The sequence below is a fragment of the Sycon ciliatum genome, chromosome 1 (genome assembly GCF_964019385.1).
Source record: "Sycon ciliatum chromosome 1, ocSycCili1.1, whole genome shotgun sequence".
NCBI lineage: Eukaryota > Metazoa > Porifera > Calcarea > Leucosolenida > Sycettidae > Sycon > Sycon ciliatum.
Window position 1 is genome coordinate 30,206,724 of NC_088643.1, and position 18,882 is coordinate 30,225,605.

Consider the following 18,882-nt stretch of genomic DNA (forward strand, 5'->3'; position numbering starts at 1 on the left):
TCTTCAAACTGTTGCTGCTGATTTTACATCTGTGGCGGCACGTGATACCGTCATTTCAAGTAGCAGTAGCCATGGTAGCTATCACTATGCACCGAGCTGCAAAGAGCCATGCATTATTATATGAGGGACCTGGGTACGAGGCTCGAGGAGCACTACAAAGTACAAATAAAAAATTAATTGCAATCTCTACAAGTACAATCATCATTATACCATGTATACAGTCTAGGCAGTACAGCCAGTGGCCTTTTCACTGCATGCTTTCTCACTACAAAAGTGACTTCATTGGAGCGGATGTTAGTCCATCATCAGTAATCATGGTAATGACTATGACTGTGATGACACATTATTATAATGAGTCTTGGCCATTCACTGTCTAGAAAGAGAGGAAGATGCTTGGACTGACTCGTGAGAGATCAAACTCCAGTCAGGTCTCTGGCTATGTCTGTTGTACTTGTAGTACAGTCATGACTCATACACGTCATGTAGATCTACATGACGTCAACAGTTACTGTTACATGTATAACAGATAACACGTTTAGTTGACATGGATACACTGCTGCTGAGTGATTAGCGCTGCCGCAAGTTCATAGCAGAGAAGCAGGCAACGATGGTGCTTAGGATGTGCTCCCAATTCTTGCTGGTGATCTTATGCGGGATTTTTTGTCTGATTCTGGTGGCCCACGCATGGACGGCTGCTGTCCGGTGCCGCGTAACTGGGGTGAGTCTACACTACATGACATGCTTTTAATTAAATCCTTCCTAGGGACTCCCGTGAGAAGACCGTAGGTCTGTGGGACCCCCCCCCCCCCACACACACACGTACATCCGAATACGATCGTCATGTATACAATATTAAAGGGGAAGTGCATCGATTTTTCGAGTATGGTCCAGAAGAAAGACAATTTGATATCGGTTCGAATGGCATATCTCTCTCTTCCATACGATAAGCCAAGCTTGCCAAATCGCCAATTGTATACTCACGTTGCCATAGCGACCAGCGCAGTGATGACGTACGAAAGGCTTAGCTCCACCACAGAGAAGGTCGATCACTGCAGAATTTGGTCATTTTCAATTGGTTTATTGTATTCACGAAGTGAAAGAAGGGCTGTGTTCAATGCTGTAAGTGCAGTGAACTGTTTGTTAGTAGTCCTCTCGGTTGTGTACTGGGACGTGACACCGATAGGAGAAAGCTGGAGCGCGGAGACACCAGCAGACAAGCGAAAATAGTGACGAACAAAATGCTGAAATCTTGGTTGGGACAAATCAGACGTTCAGCATTTCCCCCAACCAAGGACCATGCCGTTTGCTCTTTCCACTTCCTGAAGATGAATGTGATGCTTCCTGGCGACTCTCCTATCTCTCGTAACATCTTCTGAAGCCAGGTGAGACGACGGGTGGTGGAGATTGACGAATGAAATAATGTCGTAGGTTTGAAAGTTTGCTGAAAATGTCTCAGGAGAGACGGCGAATTCCAATCATCTTGTCCTGGAGGAAACCATTTCCAAGGCACAGTCAGCCTAGGGAAATGCATGAGAAGGGCGACAAATAGTTCACGGCACTAACAGCATTGAACACAGCACTTCTTTCACATCGTGAATACAATAAGACAATTGAAAATGACCAATTTATGCAGTGATCGACCTTCTCTGTGGAGGAGCTAAGCCTTTCGTACGCCATCACTCCGCTGGTCGCTATGGCAACGTGAGCATACAATTGGCGATTTGGCAAGTTTGGCTTATCGTATGGAAGCGAGAGATATGCCATTCGAACCGATGTCAAATTGTCTTTCTTCTGGACCCTACTTGAAAAATCGATGCACTTCCCCTATAATACATACAATCATGTACATTTAACTCGGATATTGAGCCAGTAAATATAATTAAAATAGAAGAAATCACATGGAAACGAGTTATGAAGCAACTATCCACGACTGTAACAAGATAATAAGCAGTCAGAAAGTGTGATAAACAGGCCACAAAACTAACAGGCTGCTGAGACATTCAACCTGAAGCTGTTTATCGCACTTTCTGACTGCTAAATATCTTGTTACAGTCGTGGATAGTTGCTTCATATTAACTCGTTTCCATGTGATTTCTTCTATTTTCATTTACACCTTTCGGTTCTATTCCACATGCAGAGGAGCGCTACAGTCTGCTTGATGCGGATGTGGTGATGCAGCCGACCAGGCTTACGGATATTTCAGAGAGCATGATCATTGGGTGGCATGTCTAAATTAGAAGTGCATATTTACTGCAGTGGGTGCGAGAATGACTCCTTGAGGCTTGTGGGTGCGAGGATGTCCTTGAGGCTTGTGGGTGCGAGGATGACTCCTTGAGGCTTGTGGGTGCGAGGATGACTCCTTGAGGCTTGAGCCAAGTACAAGCATAAGCTCTCTTCCTATCACTGTACACTGCATGACCACAGGAAGCAGTTTTTTATTGGTCTGGCACTACGGAAGCCTTTCATACTTCGTGTACTTCGTGTATGATGTGCTGGTCACAGATACTGTGACCTCAGCAGTAAACAGGTGTTGGCAGCCAAAAGGTTGGTCCGGTTACAACCGGACCAACCGAACCAGTTCCGGCGGGCCTGCGTGACTGAACGGGCACTATCAGATTCACAGCAGCAGCAGCAACCGCAACAGCTCTGCATTCAGTGGGCCACTGTGCTAGTTCATGACCAGCAATACTGTATACAAAGTAACAAGACAAGTAAAACCAGTAATCAACGGAGAGTTTACTGGAGTTTGTGGACAATAAGAAGAGTTGACTGCCCCCAGGAATTCGCAGATGTCGAAATGTGTGACACAAATATGTTGGTGTTGTAGACATTGGCAGGATGATTTTCTGTGAAACTGCCGCCTGCAAGTTGCGATTACTTTGCGAGTATAGCCATTGGCAACCAATTGACCAGCTTGTGGGACAGGTTGCTTGACTTTTCCCAAGAAAAAAAGGCATGTGGAGTGAAAAGTAGGGGTGAAACGAGTGCCAAAATTGGGGATTCGAGTACTCTTTGAAAAAACCAGCGAGTATTCGAGCGAGTACGAGTATTTTACTGACAACATAAAACAACGCACTGCATACACTCTCGCACCACTGAACGTAGTACACCCGATACACATGTAGTCTTGCATGCAGCCTAGTGCAGGAAATAGTCGAACTACTGTCTTTTGCTGGTAAGTAGGGACAAGCAATAATTTCGTGCTTGCATGGACCATCAGTACCAGTCAGAGTAACAGAAATGCTTGATGTACATGCATACAATACACTGTACATAGGATACTTCGAGTATTTTGCGAAACGAGCACTCGCTCGTTTCAAATTTTCGAGCGAGTGCTCGGGTATTCGATATACTCGTTTCACCCCTAGTGAAAAGTGTAATTAGAGCACCGTGCAATCTTCATAATTATGATCATGCTCTTCCGCAACTGCATGCTGATAGGCTCAGCATGGTGCCGCATGCTGATAGGCTCAGCATGGTGCCGCATGCTGATAGGCTCAGCATGGTGCCGCATGCTGTGAATGTATACAGCGACAGTGGTGGGTGCACGATTTCATGTTGACAAGGATTTCTTCCCTCAGTTGGGTGGTACCCGTCTATTCTTACCAATGTTACCATGCTAGCTTTCCTGGCCAAAATACGCAATTTAAAATTTCACTTCTAAAACCACTATACGCATTTGAGTGTTTCAGCCGGACCATCGCAAAAGTTCATAGAAGGCCATGAAATGAACAAAATTTGTTTCAGGCGAGACCCCCCCTCCCCCTCACATACAGTCAACTTCGCTAATAACGACTGCGGATATAACGACAATTCGCGAATAACGACGGAATTTCCATGCCCAGAGCAAAGTCCCATCCAACTGTAATACATATATTGGGACTTCGGGTATAACGACACTTCGCGAATAAGGACACTTTTCTGATGCCCCGCCGAGTGTCGTTATAAGCGAAGTTGACTGTACACACAGAACGAACATACCGTAAAGTCTTGTATAAAAGCCGCGGCTTCTATGACTTTCTTGGTGAAATTTTGCAGGCTTCTATATGAGACAGGCTTCTATACAAGACAGGTATTAAAATTTTCTATGTATGTCAACACTAAAACCAGGTTTATGTGTGATTTGATGGGCCCAAAATTGCGGCTTCTATTCAAGTGCGGTTTTATACAAGACTTTACGGTGCTTTCGCAATCCACGCTCCGTGCCATGCATGCATTATTATGAATTTTGTTCGTTTTGTCACTTTTGTGGAATTCCACGATTCCGCTAATTGCAGAATTTCTGCGGTTTTCAGAAAATCCTGCAGTATATTGCAGAAAAGGGCGAAAACTGCTTTTTCTGGAGACTTGTGATGTATTTCACAGCCAAACCAAACTGCTCATGACTTTCAAAATTCAACAAAAAAGGTTACTTGCAGTATATTTTGGAGCGTTCAACTTTGGACCAGGATTTCGCACTATTTTTGGGTCTGATTGTTTAGTAACTGGTGGTGTTAGTGGACATTGTAGCGTAACTTGTAGTTTCTTGGTCCTTTTTTTAAATCGTTAGAAATTTAAAGGGACAATAACATTCGGTGGGGTTGCGGAAATTCGATCTGTTTCACCTCTCATTTTCCTGGCAGAATCGACCCACAGTCAACTGGGAACTTGTGGCCAGGCACAAGGGGTACATGGATGCATCTAATGCCAGTAATGGGGTCGTTCTCGGCACTTGTGCCAGTGGTTGTGAGACTTATCCACTCACCCCCACCGTTAGGCGCTGCATCTGCCGCTAGGGTTTACCGGGTGTTAGCAGCCGTCGTGAGTTCCCTTCGGGAATGGACACGATAAGTTATTTATTTTTCCTTTTTTTATCGACGCAGAATTATACTGGTAGAATGATTTGCAGAATTTACTTTTTTCAGCCGCAGAATTCTGCCAGGGAATTCATGGGGGTCAGGTGCTTCCCACGTGATGATGGGCTTCCTTTACCGCATGTGCAAGTTTTGTAATAGCCTGTCCCCCGTGAATTCCGCGGTAGAATATCAGAAATTCCGTGCAGAATTCTGCAGCTGAAAACAGTAAATTCTGCGCTACCTCTGCAAATCCTTCTTTATTCTGCAAGGATAATGAGCGTAAAAACAGATCGAATTTCTGCAACCCCACGGAAGTTTGTTGCCCCTATAAATTCTGGCCAAAAATTATGCGAAATCCTGGTCGAAAAAATTAAAAGCTCAAAAATACACTGCAAGTTGATTTTGAAAGTCACAAGCAGGTTGGTTTGGCTGTGAAAATACATCGAAAGTCTCCAGAAAAAGCAGTTTTCTCTCTTTTCTGCAATATTCCGCGGGATTTTCTGAATTCTGCGGAAATTCTGCAATCCGCGGAATTCACGGGGACAGACATTATAGGCAAATCTACGACGGGAAATGCGTAAAACAGATAGTTTCGCGGGAATAATCCAAGCTCTTATAAAGTAATCCAACTCTCCAACTGGATGAAGTTGTGGAGTATCGAGGAGACTTTTGTGTTTTCTGAAGAGGCCAATAAAGCCACCTCTTCAGAAAACGAAACTCCTCTAGAAGTCAGAGTGACAATTCGAACGCCCCTCGAATTATCCTCATCACCTTTTCGAGAAACATCTTAGAAGTATCCCTATAGAACGGTTGTTGCCAGCCTCACCATTTCCTTTGGAATTGGCGTAGCAATGAAATTTTCCAAGCGTGCCTCCCACATTATAATGGACTTCCCTTAGGGCGCGTTCAGACTACCGATAAAAAGTGACCGATAGGGAAAGTCGCCAAGGTGATTTGATCACGTGACGTTACTGGCACGTTACCGGTGGGAAAGTTTTACTGCCGCGGCTGATGCGGCAGTAAACTTTTACCGGCAGTAAAAAAGTGCTCAGGCTGCATGCGCGCTGCGAAAAAAAGGGAAAATCCCTTGTCAGTGCCGCGGTGAGAGCTGAAAACTTCACGGTCACGTTAGTTTGTTATCGGTAGTGTGAATGTCCTTCACGGTTTATCGGCATTCACGGTTTGACGGGGTTCACGGTAGTCTGAACGCGCCCTTAGGGCCGATTCCCACTACGGTACCGTGAGTGCCGTGCCGACGATTTGGGTAGGTCACGTGTACCCAACGGTACGAGCTTGAAGCAGAGAGTGATTTACACCTGCGCACAGTCATTCCGTCGGCAGGCCGGATCACCATTTTTTTTATCAATTTCTGACTTTGGTCCTGAGGGAAAATAGCGGGGGCCCGGGAGATGACTGGAGAAAGCTCAAGAATCAACCAATCGAAAAGCCAAAAACCAAGAAAAAACTTCCTTTCAGGGAGTAGTAAAATACCTACTACTCACTGCATTCGACCTCGCGGAATACCACGGCATGCCATTTCCACCCCCCAGAGGCCCGAGGCACCGGAATGTCCATGGCACGGTACGGCAGGAACCACGGAATGAACTCGCGCCAAAACTGCCCCTCACGTGAGCAAATCACCGTGGGTACTCACGGCACTCATGGTACCGTAGTGGGAATCGGCCCTTACTGTATGTGCAAATTTGTCGTAGGTAAATCGTCAGGAAATACATACAAAAGCCAGTTTGTGGGAATATTCCAACCTCTTCTAATCCACCTCTCCCGTTGAATGAGGTTGCAGAGTTTCGAGGAAACTATCTGAAGAGGCCAATACGCCACCTCTTCAGAAAACAAAACTCCTCAAAAATTCAAGGAGTGACAATTCGAACACCCGCCCATATCTTGAGATTGATAGGGTTTTTCACCAAGTCGAGACAAACAGCAGCCTAACACCCTTCCTCCCGAACGAACCAACATCTTTCTCTCTCAAAAAGATTGATTATTGTGGACCGTACCCCTTACTGAGTCTAAGTGTACTCAGCAGTAATTTAGAATTGACTGTGTGTCAGTTTGGAGCGGGAGAGAGTTTCAGTCAAAGGCTGCCAGAGATATTCGACACATTCAACAACAAGGCCTTTACAGGCAGAACTGCTCTATTTCAATATTTTATATTTTTTTACGACTTAGGCTGTACACTGACTCACATGACTAGTATGTGAACGGAACAAGCGGGAGTACTTGTCACATGGTTTGATTTATGTGGTATATAAAGCCCTAATATCTGTAATATCTGAATATCTGTGAAAATGAACTGTAAATGCAAAAAATAGAGTTGCAACTGGTGCTCTATTCATCGTCCTTGCGACCATGCTTCAGCACTCTGGTGAAGGCAACGTAGTCAAAGTTACCACTGCTGTCGATGGGGGCACTGCGGAACATGTCGTCGACCTGTGGGAGAGGCACACACAATAGTCAACATGCCATGAGAATTCCAACACCATTGCACCAAGGTAGAGTAATAGCAACATAAGAAAACGATATTGAATAGGGGCAAGTGACAGCAGAGCAATCCGTACACATGTACAAGTACTTGCAAGAATACAGCAAGGAAAACAAACAAGCCCTAAGCACTCACCTCATCTTCCGTGAAACGATCTCCCATAGTCATGAGAAGCTCCTTCAATCTGAAATAGTGCCCAAGAAAGAGAGAGAACACAATGAACACAATGAACTTTCTATACGTGCACCATTCTCACCAGTCCATGAAGGTGCTGCATATGTCTACAAGACACAATAAAGAACACCTGGTACATGTTATTGAGGATACCTTCTAAATAAGGACAGCCCCTGAATGTCCGCATTTCTCAGGTTCTATCGTACTGTATAAGCAGAAATATTCGTCTGGAATTTAATTTCGTCCAAGGAGCTTTTGGACTAAGTTAAATGCCGGACTAAGGCCAAGTAAAATAAAATCCCAGTTTATCGTCCTTTTTTTCACAAAAATCGGGGAGGGAGGGCGGATTTTATTTTTATTTTTTATTTTTTGATGTGCTACAGACTAGTATAGTTCTTGGTAAACAATGACACATCATGTGCAACAATCTGCAACAGAATAGTGGTAGTGTATGGAATACACAATGCTATAACAGTTATATGTACATAAACAATTACATGCAAAATCTTTGGATCGACAGATTGTCACTCCACTCATAAGACACAAACCCCAATACTGTTTGGTTCACACAGACCACCAAAATTCTAGATTTAAAAAATAAAAATAAATTCCGGGCGGCCTCGAAAAATGGGGCGGGCGGGGACGATAAACTAGGATATTTTTTACTTGGCCTAATGCCGATTTGTCCAGCTTTTCAATACACTCTTATGATCCATGGACAAGATTTGCAACCGGACGAACTCCCTTTCTTGGAGTTGGACGAAATTGTTGACCGACGAAATTTTCTGCTTGTACAGCGCTCATCTGACCAAGACCAAGATAGTTGTGAATGCAGCCAACATGAACTATCCATATCTCTCTCATCATGGCAAATAAAACCATCCCTTGTCACACGTTCTCATTTCTTACACTCACCACAGTCAACCCTTTCCGTACTGCCCCCCCCCCCCCCCCCTCTCCAGCAAACTGACTTTCCTGCGGACTGACGCTCTGGGCGTCGTTTCACGCACAGCTCCGAACGAAATTTTCTCTCATTTCAGTTCACCTTGATGGATTTCATCATCCTGGGCTTGTTGGAAAGATCAGGACCAAGCGAATCCATCCTGGTAGCTCTTAGCTCAATAAGCTCGGCAGTGCCACTTCCACATCCTCTCAAAACTACCTCACCATGCCTCAGAAAGGCATAGCAACTCAGCCGCACATTCTTTTTCGGCTTCTTGCTCCAGTTCAGCCGATTTCACGATTCAAACTGCGCTGCAACACTGAGATCCACATGCTTCCTTTGGTGTATATCACGCATGCGCCTTGCCAAAGGGAAAATTCCTGGCATGCACAAACAAAAACCACGAAGTTACTAACCCAAATGGTCATGCTCACCCCACCTCCGCTCCGTCAATCTTTGTCCTATCGCAAAGAACTTTTATATATCCCTGGAAAGTGGAGCTCAAGACCTTTCCAACGGTGTATCAATTGGCGTGATTGACCTATGTATGATGGACTTCCGAAAGTTTGTACACCCTATGCCCTGCGATATATTGCGCACCTCTCATGACGCACATATACATCATTAGTTGTTTACCATACAGCGCACACTACCACGGAAAGGGTTAAACTGCAACACTTTCTCAACAAGCGGCAACGATTGCCAATGATTGGTGCCTTCACCTCATCTCTTCACATGAGCATTTCAACCTCACTGATGTCTTTTAAAAGCAGTGCCAACACTAAGTATGAACACCCCATGAGCAACAGTTTGGATGTGAGTATTGCTGGCCACTGGAATTACTTGTATCAGCGGAATAGTACCTCCATTCGGGTGGGGGTGGGGGAGACAACGGTGCTGTAAATAACTGAGTACGTGCTACGGGTATGTCAACTTTCAAGCAGTCGTGCAGTGTAGTTACGTGAAGCAGTGGGTCATGTGACAGCCAAGATTACCTACAACAGCTGTGGATTATAAAGAGTCTCCAGTACCTGCCCCCCCCTCCCATACTAACAATAATGTGTTGTCCCTGTATACATCATCAGCACTTTCAAGTCGGAGCACTGCGTCGGGTACCCTGGATTATTCCATCAGCAGCTGCAAACCAATGAGGAGAGCCATTACAAACCAAGCGTGTATTCTCACCTGTCCTCGTGGATGAATCCGGTGCCGCCCTCGTCAAAGCATGCAAAAGCATTCCTGATGACGTCTTCGGGGTCGGTACCTGAACAGTGACATTGAATACGAATGACACGTTGACACCAATTCTACAAAAGACCAATGCTCAAAATTTGCTACGAACACCTAGGAATGCTCCATTGAGCCGTATGATTGCTAACAAAATGATGAATAGTCATAAACTGCCAATCTCAAATACACAAATCTGTTCGACACTCAACAAATATTAGTTTTAGAATTGTCAGTGCTTGTGTCCCAGTGCCTGCGAACCTGCTTGCAACAGGTACACATACTTAGGACCTGATCGACAGCCCTTGAGCTTGCATGTACTGCAAGAGTTGAAGTGTGTCCAGTTCAAAGTTTAACGATATGCACACAATTTAACGACCCTGCTTTCACACGCCTGCCTTCTAGTTCTCTAGTACAGAGGAGAGAAGGAATAGCGTGCGAGTAATGTTTCTAACGATGGATGTTTCCTGTTAAAATGTTACACTTTGTGCATCGTTAGCGATTCAACTCTTACAGTATCCTGTTAATGGCTGCGATAATACCGCATTCAAATCTTCTAAGCACAGTTTAGAAGACGAAAGACCACTGTGGATTATGTGTACAGTGCTGCTCAATGGACTTCAATGAAATCCAGTCCCGCCATTCAAGTCTGCGCCTTGCATCATTTCACAGCCCAGTGTTCGCAGGTCTAGGGCTGCGCAACGCCAGGCGCGTACTTGAGTGATGCGACTGGATTCCATTGAGCAGCACTGTAGTTGCAAGGCAGACTTTCATGCTCATAGCAATCATCAGGCAACTGGTGACAGTTGCATTAGTTCAATTTCCACTACTGATGATTGCTACATAAGCATGACACTTTGAACTGCAACTAATCCACAGCGGGGTTTTTTTGTCTTCGATGTGTGGCAAGAAGGATGAGTGCAGTAACACCCCCCCCCCCCCCCCCCCCCCCCCGGCCAGAGTCTAACCAACCAGCTGGATCAGCTGGTGCTACACCCCAATACCAACACTGAAGCCCAGAGCTGCCAACCAACTGGGTTTGTTTTGCATACTGCGACTTCTGATTTTCCGTGTTTTGCATATTGCCAATGTACTGCCGTGTGCATTGTGTTTTTCGACACTCAAATGCTTGCCGGTGACTGGATTGGTTAGAGAAGTCATCTTTCATGTAGATGTACATGCTAAGTGCAGCATGTGCACACCACACTGGTACTTATTTCGGGCAGTATGTTTTATTGGGCTGAGCTTGACTTCAACAGTCAGTCAATAGGATGAAGGGGGTATTTTACTTGGGCAGGTACTTATTTACAGACTTTTACGTTAGGTTGGCAGCACTGGAAGTCTGCACTTGAGCTCAGCCTGATCATTTCCCTATGCTGGAACAGACAGAGTCAATAGGATGACGGGGGTATATATTCCCGTAGCTATGCAGAAGACGTTACTTCAGTAACGTCTGGCGCTAGCCAGGGTCCACACAGCTTTAATTTGGTGTTTATTTATTTGTTTGTTTGTGGCGGACGAACCTCCGTCTGGCGCTATCCCGTATCTGTCCCGTACCGTACCATCAAAGACAGCTGGCCACAATATTCAAATAGGGCTTTCAAATGCAAGATCATAACGTACAGCAACTTGGAAGAATGAGTATGAATGCGAAGTGTATCGGGTAATTCATGTAGGGCGATTGTGCGGGTTCGAATCCCAGGTGATACATCTCTATGCTTTTTTTGCCTAGGTCATCAAGGCAATAAAGCATAGCGTAGGGCCCTGAGCTTCCAAGCTGTCTCGTTTTGGGCAGGTACTTAATTGCAGACTTTTACGTTAGGTTGTCAGGACTGGAAGTCTGCACTTGAGCTCAGCCTGATCATTTCCCTATGCTGGGACAATTTCAGCAGAATGTGCAGCTGTGTACGCAGCTTAAAGGGGAAGTTAAGGCAAAAATTAAAATTTCACCAGTTGTAGTCTTCGGGGTGCTGAGTCGAATGGTCTTGGTCCGAGAAAGCTGAGACGCTCCCTTCCTACTTGAATCCCAATCGAACTCGCGCACTTCCACTGAAACTGGGTGACTGCCCCCTACTAGATGGGGATTTGTATGCAAAATGTCACTAAAAGCGCCATTTCGTTCTTATAAAAGCACGGATGACCACGATTGGCCCATATGTTGTAGTCTTTTGGACGCTGAGTCGACTGGTTTTGGTCCAAAAAGGCTGCGATGCAGCGTTCCTCCTTTATTCCCAATCGAACATGGTTGAACAAGTGGTCACGTGCTCCTGGGTGCCCAAATCACCTGGTCACCACGCCAGCAGGCGACAACTTTCACACCAAGGTTCAACTCGAGTTCAACTCGAGTGACAGGACTGCACCCAAAAAAGGTCAAACAAGCTAAAGTTGTACCCTGCAGGCACGGTGACCAGGTGACTGGTGTACGCAGGAGCACGTGACCGCTTGTTCAACCATGTTCGATTGGGAATAAAGGAGGAATGCTGCATCGCAGCCTTTTCGGACCAAAACCAGTCGACTCAGCGTCCAAAAGACTACAACATATGGGCCAATCGCGGTCATCCTTTCTTTTGCTGATAAGAACGAAATGGTGCTTTTAGTGACATTTTGCATACAAATCCCCATCTAGTAGGGCGCAGTCACCCAGTTTCGGTGGAAGTGCGCGAGTTCGATTGGGATTCAAGTAGGAAGGGAGCGTCTCAGCTTTCTCGGACCAAGACCATTTGACTCAGCACCCCGAAGACAACTGGTGAAATTTTAATTTTTGCCTTAACTTCCCCTTTAAAGACAAAAATAACTGGTACCATACATGGCTGTATAGGAATTGACCTTGCAACTGATTGACTGGTTGTGGTTCGTGGTTGGTAGAGTAACACATGGGATGGCAACATACTCTCACTATTAAGACCAATTTACTCAGAAGTCAGAACTGGTCCTTTCGTGCATGAGCAGTGAGGTCCTGTGGGAACGAGCATGTGGGGACTGTGCTTCTTACCGTTGAGCTTTTCTCCGAAGATGGTCAAGAACATGGTGAAGTTCATCTGTCCATGTGCTTCGGACATCATGTTCTCCAAGTACTCATCAGAAGGGTCTTGGCCTGCAAGGTCACAGCAAGAACAAGGTGAGTTGCGGCATTAGTAGACGCATGTCCTACAGTTTGAAGGAATTTCGCGTTATCCGAACGCATGCGTAGCATAGGCGACTCGGTGGTAAGTTCAATTGCACTGAAGATCGTTTCGAACACATTTGTCGAAATACAAGAATACCGTAGTGGACGCGGTGAATGCTAAAAATATTTCTACTCACCCAGAGACACGAGCATTTCCTGGATGTCACTCTTGTCGACGAAACCATCTCTGTTCTGATCGATCATGGTGAAAGCCTACCGGGAACAGTTCAAAGCGAAGCCAAAACAAGTGAAACGCGAGGTCAACCAGCCGACGAGAGCCTCAGGTGTTGCAAAACTCATGCTGAAGACAATGCCTGCTTTCAAGGCACAATACTAACCTCCTTGAATTCCTGGATCTGGGCCTGATCAAACATGGCGAAGACATTGGAAGTGGCTCTTGCGGCCCTCTTCTTCACAGTTTTCTTCGCCCCGGCGGCCTTTCGTGCAGCAGACTGTTTTTGAAAACAAACATGGGCGAAAATCATCCCAATCAACATCAGCAGCATCATGGCATAACAACCCACGCAGCTCGGTTCTAACCATGATGAAGGTTGGGTTGGGGAACTGCGAGTATGGTAGAGGAGGATGAAAGAGGACAGTGAAAGTGGGAAACGAAAAAGATTCTTGCCACCTCCCACAACAACAAAGCGCAATACTGTACGGGGAAGCAGTTTTGGTGGTTTCAGTCCGAACTGAAGACGAAGGCCTGGCTGGGCTGGATGGAGCTCTCAACTTCTCAAGCCACGTAGGTCGATCACTACATACACCGCATACATGCCGGTAGCAACACACTGTTGACTGTGAGTCGTGACCAGGTGACTTGATCACAGCTAGCTACAGGTCTGTCAGGATCAGGAGACCTCCAATCCGACCTTGGCTGAACCATAACTGTGTGGCCAAAAGACAGGGTTAGCGCCGTAGCGATACGGTGTCCTTCGTGCGTCCCTTGGTTTTTGGATCTGGGAACGCTTTGGGAACAGAGGTCATCGAATGCACTGTACGAAGACTCTTTCCGTACGCATCCCGTACTTGTACACCTGGAAGGAAGACTTTTTGTGTTTTGGCAGCAAATTTTGCCGAGCACTCATTCTTGCATGCCAGAAACCTGCACCCAGTACAGTGCATGCGCTAGGCCGTGGATGGATCGTGGAAGGTATCTCATGTCAAAGTTTGTTTTGAGGCCAGACTCCCCACCAACGAACCAAGCATCTTTTCAATCTGATCTTTCCAGGGCATGTCGGATTTGGTGTCACAGAGGGGGCTCTGAATTGTAATTCCGGCCATCCTCGAGGCGACTTGGCGCTTATCAAGTTTTGCCCAACAATCTTGACGGATGCACCGAAATGATAGCAAAAGTGACTGTCCGATGATTATTACCGGTATGTTTGGCGTGTGCCTCGAACCAGTTCTCCTTGCCAAATGGTTATCTGTTTGCGATAAGCAATCTGTTGTTTAGTCGGCTAAGGGCTCGGAGTAGAAGCAGTTGCAGTGTAAAAACCGAGGGGAAATAGTGGTGGAGGTGCCGACGTGCCAGCATCATCCACCTTTCTGCAATGATTGGTGGTTATTTGTAGCTTCTCTTACACGACTACAGTACTGTCGGTTGCCGAAGAACTGGGGGGTCAGGGTTCTTTGTAGCCTAGCCAGTTCTTCTTTTTACCGCAGGACCGGCGGAAGCAGTTTTGATTGGTCCGGCCATACGCTAGTCTTTCATACAGTTTGTGTAGGATATGGAGGGTATACACATGACCTCCTCAGCAGTGACACACATTGGTGGCCAAAAGGTTGGTCCGGCCATGGCCTGACCAACCGGACCGGTTCCGCCAGGCCTGTGTAACCGAACACCAGTTGTAGTCTTCGGGTTGCTGAGTCGAATGGTCTTGGTCCGAGGAAGCTGAGACGCTGCCTTCCTCCTTTATTCCCAATCGAACTCGCGCACTTCCACCGAAACTGGGTGACTGCGCCCTACTATAATGTAGATGGGGATTTGTATGCAAAATGTCACTAAAAGCGCCGTTTCCCTCTTATAAAAGCACGGATGACCGCGATTGGCCCATATGTTGTACAGTCAACTTCGCTTATAACGACACTCGGCGGGGCATCAAAAAGGTGTCCTTATTCGCGAAGTGTCGTTATACCCGAAGTCTCATTATATGTATTACAGTGAGATGGGACTTTGCTCTGGGCGCATGGGCATGAAAATTCTGTCGTTATTCGCGAATTGTCGTTATATCCGCAGTTGTTATTAGCGAAGTTGACTGTAGTCTTTCGAATGCTGAGTTGACTGGTTTTGGTCCGAAAAGGCTGCGATGCAGCGTTCGGCCCTTATTCCCAATCGAAGACGGGCGAGCATTACCCCGCCGAGTAAGCCGTCACATGCTCATGTGTACACCAGTCGCCTGGTCACCGGGCCTGCAGGCGACAAACAAATTGTGAGTCGTAATTGAGAGGCTTTGAATCATAATTATGGTGGTAAACAAACACCTGGCAATATGGCGGTAAATACACGCGGGACAGTGATTATACAACAGGAAGAAAGGAGATAAATGGCTGTAAATACAGTCTAATGTAAATAATAACAATTGTAATTCCAAATGTACAACTATGATGTACTTAGTAGAGTCATGTCAAAAACCGGCCTTGGACACCGAACACAACTGCCTCAGGACCGGATAGCCGCTTCAGCCACCACCCTCACATTCAGAGGTGTCCATGGCTGGCAGGGGACGAATCCGCCGTGCGCCCCGCAAACAAGCAATGCTGGATCTCAGCAGGGCAAAAGACAGCCGTCACCGGATCCACGACATGACCTGGCTGTACGGCTCCTTCGACAACTTTCACACCAATGGTCAACTCAAAGGTTCATCTCGAGTCGAGGGACAGGAACGCTGTAAACGTTGTAGCCTGCAGGCACGGTGACCAGGTGACTAGTATACGCATGAGCACGTGGCCGCTTACTCACCCATGTTCGATTGGGAATAAAGGCCGAACGCTGCATTGCCGCCTTTTCGGGCCAAAACTAGTCGACTCAGCTTTTAAGTTTTAGTGACTTTTGCATACACATCCCCATCTAGTAGGGCGCAGTCACCCAGTTTCGGTGGAAGTGTGCAAGTTCGATTGGGAATAAAGGAGGAAGGGAGCGTTTCAGCTTCCTCGGACCAAGACCATTCCACTCAGCACCCCGAAGACTACAACTGGTGAAGATTTGATTTCTAGCCTGGCCATTCGTCGGCGGTCTGTTCTTCGGCGCCCGACAGTACATGCAGTCACTCAATCATGCTGTACTGTTTCGACCTTATTAGGTCTCCTCAGTGGAGCTCAGAGTTGCAACTACTGGCCGAACCTGTAATACTAGTACAGGTCAATGAAGCAATAATATATGTACATGTTTATCACTCTCTTAGTCTTAGTATTGAAGTTGAATGGTGCCTAGTCTAGTAGTGCAGCATGGTCACTGTATGAGTAGGTGATGGTGCAACGGTTGTGCAATCATAAAACCGGGATTCATGAGGTTATCGTTTAAAATACCGACTGTCGTGATAAATCTAATATTGACTTCGTGCTTGTTCAGTATAGGGAATAAAAACCTCGTAAAGACCTCGGCTCCGCCTCGGTCTTTTACTAGGCTTTTATTTCCCATATTGACCTTGTACTCTGTCAATATTAGATACGTAAGCTAATGAACAAAGCATTTTTATAACGGCTCACGTAGCTTCATACCAGGGCAGACCAGAAAGTGCTCAACCAAGCCGAGGCGAGGGAGAGGAGTACTCCGAACAGAAGTCTGTCTGGCAGCTGAGCTTTCCTGGCTCTTGGTGTTTGAAAATAATGAAAGTCTGATTGACGCTGTACTGTGTGCGCTTGAAATCGGTTGAGCCATAATCGATTTTGTATGAAATCTGTGTCTGCTCTAGGATTGTAGGACAGCCGGGTACACGTGTACCTGGCGCAACCATTTCAACCGGGTCGGAGCCGGGTACACATGTACCTGGCGCTGTCTCACCAGCCGAGTCAAATGCGTCGCGCACCAGGAGCAGGTCATCTTTTTCATCTCCATGTCGTAGACAAACCATGGACGACCTGTTTTCCAAGAGTCCTGGAAGCAGGGCCTGTGGATTCCCGAAATTCGCCTCTTCGCTGGATACTGACTACTTTCACTTCAACGCGCGCCTCTGCATGATCTGTCACACATACAAGCCATGTAGTCAGTCCTTTCAAAGTTCGAATGTGTAACTGAGCAGGGAGTCGTAAAGCACGACTCCCTGGTGTAAAGTACCAACCGGGTCACAGGTGACCCGGTACTATATTTTCAACCGGGTCCAAGCGCTGCCCAACCGGGTCGATTACCCGGCTCTGGAGAAGACACTTGAAATGTAACCCAATGTGTATGTTGACAGCACTTCGGAAACCCACTCGCGTGGAAATGACCTACGGCCCTCGGGCTGGTCCCTTGGGCTTTGAGTTTGATCAGCCATCAAGCCCTCTCACCTCTGTGCCTCACTTGATTATCTACATCATCGTCATCAATCATCATAGCAAGACTGCCAACAAATACAACTACCGTAATTTCCCGAATATAAGTCGACTTCGAATATAAGTCGACCACCCCAAATCCAGGAGTCAATTTCATGAAAAAAAGTTGTTATAGCTCCATGACACCCACACATACAAAATGATGAATTCTCTGCGAGGAGAGATTATATCATGCCAGTTAAGACAAAGTGACTTGACACTTGCGGGACGAAAGTTCACATGGTTCGTACGGTAGTGCATTTCTGTACGGACACTCCAGTCACTTCATTTGTTGTGCCAGATTCCGGTATATATTAATATATATTTTATTTTACTTGGGCATTCCCAACAGACCCTAAGGTCTTCTTACAGGGTGCCCGTATGTAAGTCGAGTTCTGTTTGTAAGTCGACCCCCAGCTTTTGGCGAAATTTCTGGCGCACAGAAGGTCGACTTATATTCGGGAAGTAATGATTCTGACAATACAATGTTCTTTTACGGTATTACAGTAGAATGAACGCATTCTGATACTGGTAGATCTACATGGTATGGACTACAGCGCCATCGCCATAGCCTAGTCCATACCAGTATGGGTCCATGTACCGGTAATGCCCATGCATGGCGTGGGCGGGGCGGGGATATCCGGATATGGATCCGATCGATCCGGCCGGCCGGATATCCGCGCCACATCAGTCGCGCGTTCAAGGGGAAGTTAAGGCAAAAATTAAAATTTCACCAGTTGTAGTCTTCGGGGTGCTGAGTCGAATGGTCGTGGTCCGAGGAAGCTGAGACGCTCCCTTCCTACTTGAATCCCAATCGAACTCGCGCACTTCCACCGAAACTGGGTGACTGCGCCCTACTAGATGGGGATTTGTATGCAAAATGGCACTAAAAGCGCCATTTCGTTCTTATAAAAGCATGGATGACCGCCATTGGCCCATATGTTGTAGTCTTTTGGACGCTGAGTCGATTGGTTTTGGTCCGAAAAGGCTGCGATGTAGCGTTCCTCCTTTATTCCCAATCGAACATGGTTGAACAAGCGGTCACGTGCTCCTGCGTACGCCAGTCACCTGGTCACCGTGCCTGCAGGGTATAACTTACTAGCTTGTTTGACCTTTTTTGGGTGCAGTCCTGTCACTCGAGTTGAACCTTGGTGTGAAAGTTGTCGCCTGCTGGCGTGGTGACCAGGTGATTTGGGCACCCAGGAGCATGTGACCGCTTGTAACGTTCAACTATGTTCGATTGGGAATAAAGGAGGAACGCTGCATCGCAGCCTTTTCGGACCAAAACCAGTCGACTCAGTGTCCAAAAGACTACAACATATGGGCCAATCGCGGTCATCCGTGCTTTTATAAGAACGAAATGGCGCTTTTAGTGACATTTTGCATACAAATCCCCATCTAGTAGGGCGCAGTCACCCAGTTTCAGTGGAAGTGCGCGAGTTCGATTGGGATTCAAGTAGGAGGGGAGCGTTCAGCTTCCTCGGACCAAGACCATTCGACTCAGCACCCCGAAGACTACAACTGG

General features: G+C 46.5%; 1 protein-coding gene across 1 annotated transcript; it reads right to left on the reverse strand.

Moving 5' to 3' along the window:
* Window positions 1-6,987: 6,987 nt before the first annotated feature.
* Window positions 6,988-13,550, reverse strand: LOC135806934 (myosin regulatory light polypeptide 9-like). Its single transcript, XM_065321083.1, has 7 exons — window positions 13,386-13,550; window positions 13,184-13,297; window positions 12,983-13,058; window positions 12,672-12,773; window positions 9,638-9,716; window positions 7,471-7,519; window positions 6,988-7,283 (listed from the first exon to the last, which is right to left on the reverse strand). Exons 1-7 carry the CDS (start codon window positions 13,386-13,388, stop codon window positions 7,182-7,184), a joined length of 525 nt encoding a protein of 174 aa, XP_065177155.1. The 5' UTR covers window positions 13,389-13,550; the 3' UTR covers window positions 6,988-7,181.
* Window positions 13,551-18,882: the final 5,332 nt, after the last annotated feature.